The sequence below is a fragment of the Lissotriton vulgaris genome, chromosome 11 (genome assembly GCF_964263255.1).
Source record: "Lissotriton vulgaris chromosome 11, aLisVul1.2, whole genome shotgun sequence".
NCBI classification, from domain to species: domain Eukaryota; kingdom Metazoa; phylum Chordata; class Amphibia; order Caudata; family Salamandridae; genus Lissotriton; species Lissotriton vulgaris.
This window is the reverse complement of record NC_141699.1, coordinates 348,768,160-348,781,108: the sequence shown is the minus strand read 5'-3', so window position 1 is coordinate 348,781,108 and position 12,949 is coordinate 348,768,160. Positions and strand designations below refer to the sequence as shown.

Genomic DNA, 12,949 nt, shown 5'->3' with positions numbered 1-12,949 from the left:
CAAGCCTGTTACTGAGAGATGCTGGTCAAAAAAGCCAACAGGTGAGTAGGGCAGAGCCGAAGACCACTGTACATCATAAGCAGAAGGTCTACAGGCAGCCGCGTTGGCAGCCCAGACCTAAAAATAAGGTTCAATGATGTTGGTCATTTTCTTTCATAATGGAGATTTTCGAAGGAATGTTTATTTCTTACAGATGTATTGTATTTAGACATCCATATGCAAATTCATACAATAGGAGTATTTTCTTTTTTTTTTAAAAATGTACATAAAGGGGGTCATTAGGATGACAGGCGGACTTAGTCTGCCCGCCATCCTATCGGATTATGGGACCGCCCGCCATAAGCGCGGGGGTCCCGTGGGGGGTATTAGGATGCGCCCGCCACAGTGGCGGGCGCATACTGCACTTATAACATTGTGGCGGGAGGTGCTCTCAGCATCGCCCGCCACAATGCTAAAAATGCATGTGATGCATTTGCATACACAAAGCGGCAGGCACTGCGCGGTGCCTGCCGCATCGTGTATGCAAATGCAGGGGGGTACCACAGGTACCACCCACCTCGCCTTCACAATGGGGGCCCGCAGGGGGCCCCCAAAGTGAAGACCGCCTGCCTTTCCCCAAAGCCCATACTAATATGGCTGGCGGTGTCTGATAGACACCGCCACCATATTAAACCTTTTCCGCCCCGGTCTTTCCGTCCGCCGTGGTCCCCCCCGCCATAGTAATATGGTGGGGGGAAATGAGTGGCGGGCGGACAAGGATGTCGGGTGGATCTTCACCGCCCGCATGGCGGTGGCGATCCACCCGACATCCTTATGGGCCCCTACGTTTTTCTCTCTGGAGTCTAATTAGCACCACTTGCTTTCTTTTTCATTTCAAGCGAACCCTTAATAATTTTGTTGACAAATCATGTTTAGGTCAACCTCGGATAACCAGGGTCTAGAGTGGACAGGCATATCTATGCCTTGCTGGCAATCAGCGCTACTTATTCCTGAATTACCTTAAGGCCTGCTATGGCAACTAGGGGAAGCACGTAGCAAAGGCGATGCTTCTCCTACAAGACATTCATTGGGATGAGATATAGAGCAAAAAGAGGTTCCAATTAAATGGGAGAGAGAAGGTGTAGATAGTTATAAGGGCAGAATATTTTCTTAAATAGCACACAAGCTTGCACTGCACTTCAAATGAGGTAGCGCACTGGCACTTTAGTGTGAAAGATAAACAAAAATTAAACTTTACTCTTCTTAAAGTCACTTGGAATTCTAGAGGGAAAATAAACTATGCACCAAGCATCTCGAGCAACATTAACATCTTCAGCATAGGTAATTTCAGTTCACCTTGTCACTTTGCTTCATGGTTCACTGTTATAATTGTAGTGTGGTTTGTCACATTCCAATGTAGTTTTATTTTTCTAATCTCTCCCAGTGTCTTCATATCAGAGAGACATAAAAAATCAGTCCTTGCCCTCAAATCTACTGATACTCTTGCATGAGCACAAATCCAAGAGAGCAATGCATTTATATGGACTTTGTTTCTAACAAAGTTTACACCAACCCTGTAAGGGCCAATGCTGCTCAGTATTGCTTAGGTGCACAGATGCTTCTTAACACCTAGACCAATTGATGATCCTCACTGCCTCGTGGTATTTATGCTGATCACTCCCTGTGGCTATTACCGGAGCCATTGATGGGCCCTTTAAACTTTGGGTCCATTCATGTTCATTAACAACTAATGCACTGGACCATTACACTTCTGAACCGGTCGGATCAAGTATGCTTATTAAATTACAGCCATACCTACGACTTTAAATTGTGTTTTTTTTTTGTTCTCATTCACCTCAGACCACACTGAACAAACGAGCCATCTGTACCAAAGCCCGATAATAGAAGAGACGTAGGCTGTGACTTGGGACCAAGGGCAACGCCCTGCCTACAGGTACCGTGACTGTCTCGCATGTCACTGACCCCCGAATAAAGGGGGAGAGGTCACTCTTCCACTCGGCCCGGGTGAGCCTGGCGACTATTATCGTTGGCCTGTCTGAGGAACTGGAGATGCCCAACATAGTCGGAAGAGTACCAAGGAGGCATAATCATAGGACCCACAAATTATTAAAAACATTCTTAAATAATTGTTTAACTCCCTAACGATCACACCTGACTAAGCCCCCCACCATTTAAACAAAAATCCCATACTTTAAATGGTGTTTTAAGCAGATTGTTGTTTTTCCTTCCTTTTAGAACTCTTGCACTTAGGTTTATACTCCTACACCATGACATTGGTGTTCATAACATTTCTTACAGTTTTCTTATGAAACTGAGGCATTTTCTACCACGCTGCGGTGCTCTACGTGTGGTAAGTTTACACCTCATAAGGCTTTGCAGTGCATGTTTTGTAAACCGCAGGTCCCAGTTTGTAAAAGTACTGTAATAGGCAATGGAAAGGAAAAATCATATTCCATCTCACCTAATACTATAGGGCTTGGTTTGGGGCTAGCCGACTTTGGCTCCAAAGCAGAACAGCTCTCAACTCAATCAATGTAGTTGCCTTTCTTTTTTCTCCCAAACACGGTTTGTGAATTCTTTCAGGAACCTAAAGCACTGATAAACAAACAATTAACCCTTTCTAGCCTAGACTTTATTTTTATTTTATTTCATACAGCTGAAAAGATATTAAAAGCATTTGCATCACACCCTAAAAAGGATCTTTTCTCAAACATACTATGCATTGATGTCAATTTAGTGTAAATCTATTGAACGATTTGAGTTATAGCAAAGATCAACATTTTAGATGGGGAATTTATGTACACACACTCCCATCAGTTTTCCATAATAACTTTTAAACCTTTTTAAACAATCAGTTCCAACTTAGGAGTAAAATACTAGATGGAGTACACCCTGGGCTCTGTCACATTCCAAAACGGGCTAAATGTATAAACAATGTATACATTCCTTTCTCAAAGGTCTAACAAAGAGAGCCATAATTACAGAAGAACAAAGGGCCATATGCATCAACACATTTTCCCATAGACACAGAATGGGCAAAACCCTTTGATGCATCTGGCCCTAAATCTCTTTCCTGCTTATATTTCACTCCCTCATATTAAGCTATGCTTGTGATATTGATATGTAAAGAAGGATGGTGATAAAATATTGAAATAAATGTTCACCTATTTTGTCTAGCAGGGAAATGTTAAAGCCTCCTGATTAATGTAACATTGGCAGACCACTAGCACACAAGGCTTACTAAGTGCAGGGCAGACATATGAAAATAAGACCACAAAGACATAGGACTCCTGGTTACCTCTGACACTTTCACTTCTTTGTACTTGGTAATCTTGACTGGCTAATAAGAATTAGAGATACAGCACCCCCTGGATTTAGACCATTCTGTCCGAAAAAAGACTTCTTCCTAAAATCAGGTACTTTCAAGTAACAGCGCTGGTATAATTCGTGGGGTGCGCCAGGATTGTGCCATGACACCTGTATTCTTTAATGGCTATTTACTGATCTGGACGATTGAAAGTTACTGTGTGAGGTGTTATATGAATGCCTATATCAAATAAGTCCTGCATGATGTTCGTCAAAGAATTCACCAAACTCAGCACAGGGACAGCAGACATCCCACCCTTTCAAGACCTCTGCAACAACCTCAGTGCCTTCTTCAACTGCAAAATTAAATAGATCTACAATAGCTTCTACAACCTCGATATCCAAGACCCACTCACCCCACTCACAACCACCACACCCAACGACACCAGACCCCAGCAGACCCTGATCAGTAAGAATCCCCTCACCACTGCCAACACCCTCAAGATCATGAGAAGCATCCACTCAGGATCACCCTCAGACCCTTGCCTGAACCACATCTTCAACACAGCCGGCATCTCCATCGCCCCCATAGTCTGCTGCACCTTCAACTCCGCTATATTTCTGGAAGACTGGAAACACGCAGAGATCAGGCCCTTGCTGAATAAACCCTCTGCCGACCTGGAAGCCTCAAGAACTCCAGACCTATCTCTCTTCTCCCCTTTTCAATTAAGGTCATTGAGAAGGAATCAACACCCAACTTTCCGAGTTCATCGAGGGGAACCACATCCTGGACCTCTCTCAATCAAGCTTACGAAGCAATCACATTACAGAGACACCCCTCCTCGCCGCCACAGACATCCACCACCACTCCAAAGGAGACGAAACTGCAGCCCTCATCTTCCTTGACCTCTCGGCTGCCTTCAACACCGTCTTCCACTGCACCATGCACAGGGCTCCACAACTATGGCATCTGCGTAAATGCCCTGGAATGGATCTGACCCTTCCTCACCGGCTGAACCCAGAGAGTCAGGCTACCACTATTCCACTTGAAACCCACAGAAATCAGCGGTGGAGTGCCTCAGGGCGCCTCCCTGAACCCCACTCTCTTCCACATGTATTTGGCCCCGCTCGCAGCCATCGTAAGGAAGCACAGACTCAACATCATCTCTTTCTCCGACAACACCCAGCAGTCGCCAAGAGCAACTTCCACGACAGGATTAAGGCTGTCGCCACCTGGATGAAGAACAGCTGCCTCAAGCTAAATTCATAGAAGACTGAAGACCTCATCCTGGGCTCCACCCTTCCCTTTGGGATGACTCCTGGTGGCCCACAGACTTTGGACCTCCTCCCACACCCACAAACCAAGCATCAAATCTCTGCATCATCGTGGACTCCTCGCTCACCATGAACCGCCAGATCAATACAGTCTCATCATCCTGCTTCCACACGCTATGCCTGCTCCAAAGGATCTTCAAGTGGATCCCCACCGAGTCCAGAAAGACAGTCACCCACGCACTCATCAGCAGGAGACTCGACTAAGGCAATACACTCTATGCCGGCATCACCCAGATACTCCTCAGCAAACTGCAAAAAATCCAGAAACTCATCCTCAACATCCCCCGCTGCAGCCACATCACCAGCCACCTGAGAGACCTCCACTGCCTCCCAGTCAATAAAATAATCACCTTCAAGCTCCTCACACACGTTTACAAAGCCCTACATGACACTGAAACTGCATACCTCAACCACCGCCTCTCGTTCCACACACCCACTCGAGACTTCCGATCCGCCCAACTGGCCCTACCTGCCATTCCACATATCCGCAAGACCACGGGCAGGGGGAAGATCCTTCTCCTATCTCACAGCAAAGAGCTGGAACACCATGATTCTCCCCCTAAGGCAATCACTGCCCCAATTCAGCAAGGACCTCAAGACTGAACCACAGTGCCTTGCGACAGATCTGTAACCCCGTCTCCAGTGCCTTGAGACCCTTATGGATAAGTAGCATGCTTTTCCCCCTAAAACAATCACCATCACTGCCCCAATTCAGCAAGGACCTCAAGACCTGGCACTTCGACTGAACCACAGTGCCTTGCGACAGCCCCGACTCTAGCGCCTTGAGACCCTTATGGATGAGTAGTGTCGCTTTACATGCCACTTCATTGACTGATTGATTGGTTTGCCTTTCCCATGGCGGAGCCTAGAAAACAGGCACCATAATGGGAATGGCAAAAACGTTTCAGAACGGCATGGGCGTGGACGTTCATGTCATGCTGGCACATTGTGGGGATACAGACAGGGGGCACATGTTGTGCCCCCCTGAATGTATCCCCATGATGGGGGGGCCCCTGTGTTCCTACACCATCAGCCTTTTCATGGCTGGCGGTGCAGGAACTCATAATATGCTGAGTGGGACTGCGTCAATCCCTACACAGCATATTGCATTGTGGCGCACCTGCACCACCGCCATGGAGCAGCAGGCAGTGCACCGCTGATACGATAATGAACGTCGTTATAGGCAAAGTAGTGGACCGCCACTGTTGTGCCACCGCGGGTCTGGTGGCTGGAAGACTCGAAATCAGCCCCTAAATATTTCTGTCACCTCAATAGAATGTTCTAATGCCAATTTTAATATTAAATGATTTTCTTTCCTTATTATTCCCTATTTATTGTAGTTAACAGTTATTAGAACTGTCAAAATACATTGATGCTGCTTTGGTGAGGGTTTGCAATGTATATCGCTTACTGCCCTTGTTTGGGGCACATATGCACATACCCACAGAGATAGCATGTTACATCGTGTAGGGTGTGTGATTGGAAAGATGTGGTCTTTGCTTTTAGTTTGCGTGGGAAGTATTTACATGTTGTGCGTGATAAACACCAAGGTGTGGTTTTCATGTTATGGAACACATTGCTCTGTGGTATATTGGATGAGGAAGTATGAGCATTAGATACACATTTTTACAGTTGTTATTATACTGGCAGATCTGAGTAGCTCTGCACTCCCTTAATTGTGTTGGCAATTTTTCTTTTTCATGATCTCAATCCAATTTTCTATGGTGACTGTGGTAATAGGTTGTCCACACTGACATCTCATGGATCTGGGGCACTTAACAGGGGTAAATAAAGAGTGACAGGAATCAAAGATATACCTGAATAAACTGCGCTACTGTCCTACTTCTTTGCTTGCCATTATGAGACATCGGGTGAGGAAACTTGCTAAGGTTCCTTACATTATATTTATTCTTTTTTATCACTGACATTATAAGATGTTGGGGCTCAGAGTACATGACTATTTAGGACCAGGAAGGTGGAATATGTTAGAATCTACCCATGACAGCAATTTGCTGCAGATCTCTCCAGACATCACATCCTCGTCAGTATTGAGCAGTTAATTAAGTGGTGGAAAAGCCTGTATACGTGACCTCAAGCAAGGCTGCACAGAAATGTTCAGACATTTAATCGGTTATATGTCTGTCCAGTTGACGAGGGATCAGGTACTGAATCAGTATATGATATGGTATGCTGATATTAATTCTTTCATGAGATAGAGAGGATAAGGAGAAACGAGTTACTTTCCTCAATTTTGTGTTTGAAGGTAGAAGGGAGGGAGGACAGACATTATTTACTATGCCGGTGATGTGTGGGGAGCGACTATGGTTAGAGTCCTCCATCTTATCAGTCATCAGGTGGGTCTTCAGGTGCTCCACTACATATAGATAACTCAAGAGGCAGAACCTTCATTGGGGTTTACTGTGCGTTCATCGAGGTTTACTGTGCGGATTGCAGGCATGCAGCCTTCACTAGATTGTGGTCTACAGAGGAAGTGAGCTCTGCACCAAGCTAGATGCAACACAGTAGTTGTAGTGTACTACATTTTATGCATGACACAATAGCTGGTGCAGACTGGGTAAACAATACTGAACACTGTTCAGGTAGAGGCCATATGGTGGATTTTCCACCGTATTACCTGCCGCCCAGCAATGGCAGGATAACTTTCTCAAACCTTTATAATTTTATCATCTTTTCACTAGAAGCTGCTAAAAATATACACAAGGTGAAGTGCCCTCAATTATTCTTGATATTGCAAGTTACTGAAAAGTTCTTTGAAATTGTAGCGGGACGAGGTCACAGGCCAAATGCCTTTATAAATTCAGGGAACTGTGAGATGATTTACAATATCCTAATAATTTATATTTGAGTGTACTTTATCTCATATAATATATGGCCACTGCATCACCTGCAGTCACCTCCCCACTAATTTCTTACAGTGTTTCCAACTAACTATTTGTTATGTTTGGCACCTCAGCCAGTGCTGCCTTATTAGCCAAAAGCATTTTGTATGTTGGGATACTACAGTCCATATTTACAATTCTAAGATTGAATGTAGGGTCGTAGAATGCAACATGTGGTTGGAAGAAAGCCAGGACTGGTTAAAGGTGTCCCACGTGATGTGGGGCATCATGCCAAGGACATAACGGCTTCTGAGTGAAAAACGAATATGTCTTGCGCAAAATATGGTCCTTGTTCACAATTATAATAGTCATTAAACGCCTTTTAAAATATCAACACCTAACTAAATACCAGTCTGGGAAAAATTCCTTCTGTTGATAAACACTGCCGGCATATCTTTTTATTTGAATTTTTTGGTCAAGCATAGGCAGCGCGCATTTGCTGTCTGCAAGACCTGTTATTATCGTCTCAGTCAGCTTTTGGCATGCTCATGAATTGCCAGTTGTTGTGCCATTTAGAAAAACAGGGTTTTTATTGGTACATTGGGTCTGATGCTCCTGCCTTTGCGTGCTTGGGTCACGCCCAGGCGATTTCACTCATTGTTTGCTTGTGTTGCCCATCCCAATACGTCTGTGGTTCCTCCTGGTCATCCTGATCTGCCTGTTTATTTTGTAGGCTATCAACATCGTTTTAGGATTTCAGGCTGTTTCACGGGGCAACTCAAAAAATGCGAGACCTATTGCATTTCTAATGCTTGTTTATAGAAGCTAATGGCATGTTTGATTACGAGCGACCTCACTTTCTACATCCGGGCTTAGCTCGGAGTACTGCTATTTCTTTCTGGTAATCCCTGAGAGGGCTTTACTGCTCGTGTCCCTGAAAAGATCAAGTGTCCCACATGACAGACAGTTACTTGCCCCAGAATCTGTTATCGAGGTGACGTGCAACCACCATAACACTGTCTCAGAGCTCCAGAACTATGCCTTTACTTGCATTTTTCTCCTTCCTTCTGTCGCACGGAGTTTTCTCTTATAGTGTGCATCATTCTCTCACACAGCATCTGAAGGAAGGCAGCTATGTGCTGCCATGAACGACTGGACGTGTCACATCACTAATGACGTGTAATAATTTATTACACTACTCACCTTTAATGACCTATTACAATAGAGTAGTGACATAATTTCCTTATTGCAGGTACATTCTGGTATTAGAAACATACCAGTTAAATAAAATGAATAACAGGGGACAAGAAATAGGAAATTAGATTGTAAGCAAACAACACTGCAAACATTTCATATCACATTGACAAGCCTGCTCAACCTCCTTCATTTCTTTTTCCAAATCATTATTTTCCAGGTGTTAACTGGGTCAACTGAACTGAATCAAGACTACAACTCCCATGGCTAAATGCATCTGTACCTACCTACCGCGGATTTGAATATACTGTTTAAGCAGGCTTTTTCTCGATTAGAATTTAACAGCAACAGCAACAATATTTAACCAGACCACAAGGAGCTGAATCTATGCTATGAAAGAAAGTTATCAGAAATTGGGCTTTCCGAAATTGGGCTTAGATTTTTTTCTCTGAATGGCGATTGTAATTTGGAATTTGCAAAGCAGAAAGCAGAGATTTCTCGGGGTAGTGAAGCTGTACAGCTTCACTACCCCGAGAAACCCCTCCCCGTAATTAAACAGCAAGGAATACACCTTTTACGAGTATATGCAGATGCTATTTATTACCACTGTTGAGAAGGGAATGGGAAATATTGCCCAACTAAGGCTTCAACTCTCTCCGGCCATGGTGTCTACTCACACCCAACAATGTTAAGAAAAAAAGTTACTTACCTGTAGCTACAGTTCTCCAGCATTGGCGCATTTCACAGATCCACAGGCTTGTCAGGCTCGGAACCCTCAGTAGTCAATGTTAACACAGCAGTACTCGTTACAGCCACTAACACGGAAAACAAAGTGAAATCTTCCGTAGACTCCAAGACCCAAACACCGTATTTTGTGACCCCAATACTAGCCAGTAAGGTGGAGGAGATCCATCTGTCAGGTTTTCATAGCTCAGATGAATCAAACTGGTATCCTCCTGAATAAGGAGGAGGGCGGTGCATATAATCTACAAAAAAGTACCAACGCTCAAGAACTGTAGTTACAGGTAAGTAATGTTTTCTTCTTCAACATTTGTTCTTTCATAGACTCGGCATATGCATCCATTAAAATCACCAAAGCAGTTAATTATAATAAGCAAGCAGCATAGACAGAAATGAGGCTCATCTTAGTAAAACAGATTGTGCAGCACTGGCTGCCCAACTACTATTTCAGTATTCAACTGAATATCCCAGCAGTAATGCTTGACAAAGGTATGAATTGAAATCCAAGTCACTGCCTTACAAATGTTTTGCAAAAGCACTCGAAAAGGAGGGTAGCTGTATGTAGTGGAGTGGAGTGTGTTCCAATCCTGTTTCTTAGTGAGAGGCTAGCCTTAACACAGCAAAAGGAGATGCAACACTAAAACACTAAACACTAAAACCCGTACTGGGTAATCAGAATCTAAGGAACAGGAAGACACCCCTCTCTGTCATTAAATGTTTTTGAAATGAGTATCCCACAGATAGCAGTCTTTGAGGACAAGCCCAGATTTGTGGAGGCAGTAAATGCATTTTGTGTGGTCTGCTGTAAAAAAAAAAGGATTCTCATCCCAAAAATCAAATATGGCTTAACATCTTGAAGTCCAATAACTACCAAGGTCAAGGGTTCAACCACCTAGTCAAAGAAAATGGAGCAAAATCTGATTTCCCTCTACAGTTTGGAGTAATTGAGTCCCGAAGAAACTGAAAAAGGTCAAAAAGTATATTTTGTGACAAGCAGAGCAGAGTTCAAAGAATTCCATGTTGACCTTCAGACATATTGTAGAAAATGTGATGGTTGGTGCTCCGGAGGAGGTTTAGAGTCCTGAGCTTCCCCACCCCATTGGCCAGAGTTTGTGTCATAAATAAGGCTACATTTAGTCTATGGAGGTTTTCAATGTTACATCCTGTGCTTAATACTGCTTTGTTAACATTGAGTACTGAAAGTTCCCAGACCGATGCTGGGGATAATTCACCCATGTGAATCTAAGAAAGATCCAATGCTGAAGAACAGCATATTACACTTATGTATGTAATTCAAGTAATCATATTTTTATCCTGCAAAAATTACTGTAGCAGTATGCTTTGGGTAAGAAATTGGGGTTATGTTAACAGTGCAATATTATAACATCAACGTGTGAGGAAATGTATCCAGTAGTAATGGTAAGCAACACCAGCTCTAAGATCTATTGTTCAACAGATGCTATATTCAATACATTAGCCCTCTCTAAATGCTCACACAGCCCTGAATTTGCCCTTTGATCGATCTGGCACTTCCTTAAAGCACAGACACAGAAGCACTTTTCATGTAGCCCCTCCTTCAATTGAGCACACTTTGGCACAAGGGACGAACAAGCCTTGCTAGATGTTACCTTGACCCGTGGTGAGTAAGCGATTAGCAATCCTTGTGTACCTTCAACTTCGTAAGATATTACAAGCTGGAATTTCCCTACCCCAAAGCCCATGGAGGATCAAGGGCACAGAACCAACCAACGCAGGTGAGGTGGCGCTTCAGGAAATTGATTTTTATCATCCTTTCTGCCACAGTTCAAATGTGCATCTTGATAGCTAAAAACGTTAATATCACCAATTTGTCTAGTTTTTTGTAACCTAAAGTGTAGTCATTATTAGAATATTAAAATCACGAAAGCTTATGTGAACACAGCAGATTTGTTTGGCATCCTGAAAAAAAGAAAATGCTGTTTATCCCCACAGTCCTGTCACTGGTTGGAAATCTTCGTGCTTGCTTGGATCACATATGCCCAGTTGTAGAAGCAGGTAGGAACGTGAGGCACACATTCTATAAATATCACAGGAAAAAGGAAATAAGTTTCATTCTGTCCTACTTCTTAATTAGATGCTAAAAAATCGTCATCTTAACGAAAATAAAGACATTTTTCTGCTAGTGCATATAAAATGTGTTTGGAATCCCTGTATGTCGCTTTGAGTTCTTGGTTTTAATGCTACGCTCACAATGAGTTTGGTGCTGTGACGGATTGTTGTCCATCCCATGGCTCCTTCACATGGCTGGGTGTGTCACCCATTGGGCTTGGACCACTACTCTTATTGCAGGTTCCTATTGTCTGTGGTTGATCTTGCTTTTCCCACCTCTGAATCCTTCTTCCCTGCCAGATGGGAAGTCTCTTGGGCCAATCAGTTCGGTGAGGGAGGGGTCAGAAGATATCTGGGCACATAGACCAGTCGTTCTTTTTCTTTGACTCCCAGTAGCCGCCTTTATATACACAGGTCAGTTCTCCAGAGACGGGGTCCAACTTGCGCTCAAACCACAGGGGCTGATAACCTTGGAAATCCTTGCCTGCAGTGGAAGCGAAACAAAAACACATTTTAACAACTTTTTTCCACAGGAAGAAGGGGTAACACAATGTGTGGCCTTACACACTTCACCTGCCGTCCTAAAGTCAGTAGGATTTACCTTCGCCCATACCTTTGAGTGATGAACAGACAGCATCCTTCTACTGACCATGGACTTTGAAGCTGTAACATGATTTGTGTTTTAATTTATTATTAAGCATCCTAGAGTGGAAATGGACATAAGCGGACTCCCAGAGCTTAGTACATGGGGGGCTTAAACACTCCAGGAATACAGGGGAGGGGGATGGCAAGTGGGATGATACAAAACTAGCAACACAGAATAATAGATGGGTGACTATCAACAAACAGTTACATCTAGCCATGTTTTTAAACTGCAACGATTAGTGTGTTTAAACAGCCTCCATACAGTTCCCAAATAATGAAATTCTTTGAAATGTATTGAACTGTGATATGAACAAAACTGTATATTACTCTGTATAGGTAGATTGACCATCACATGTACAGTGGAGGCACATACACGGAGAAAAACACAAAACAAAACAAAAATGTTTGCATTTTAATGACAAAGATACTTCTTGAATAAAATTTATATATATTTTTGTACCATGCACGGTGTTTATCTATAGTCATTGCTGTCTGATGTCAGGTCTTGTCCGTTAGTTAAAACTGTTCCTAATTATCCTGTTTTTTCAACCATTGACTATCAACAACAGGAATGCTTTTCATAAGGGTTTGTTAGGGAAAACATACACAAAGAGAGACGGAAGCTTGAGTTGTCGTTAATGTCACTCAGAACTGCAGGTGTTTTCCCCCTCTCTGAAGCCAACAGACAATGCAATCCATATCATCGAGCAATCTGAAATTATACAAGATTTCTCTAGCTGGGGCTTTTATCTGAGGATTAGGATAGTTGTGCATTAGTAACACCTCCAAGATTTCCATCA

General features: G+C 43.4%; 1 protein-coding gene across 6 annotated transcripts in view; it reads right to left on the bottom strand.

The window, feature by feature from the left end:
• Positions 1–1,209: 1,209 nt before the first annotated feature.
• The window catches only part of OSBP2 (oxysterol binding protein 2), a 1,786,946-nt gene continuing 1,775,206 nt past the window's right edge, over positions 1,210–12,949 (bottom strand). For all 6 annotated transcript variants that reach the window (XM_086943307.1, XM_086943309.1, XM_086943310.1 and 3 more), the window contains one exon: positions 1,210–11,988. In XM_086943307.1, the coding sequence (XP_086799433.1) occupies positions 11,846–11,988 (143 nt within the window). In that variant the 3' untranslated portion in view covers positions 1,210–11,845. The remainder of the gene's footprint in view (positions 11,989–12,949) is intronic.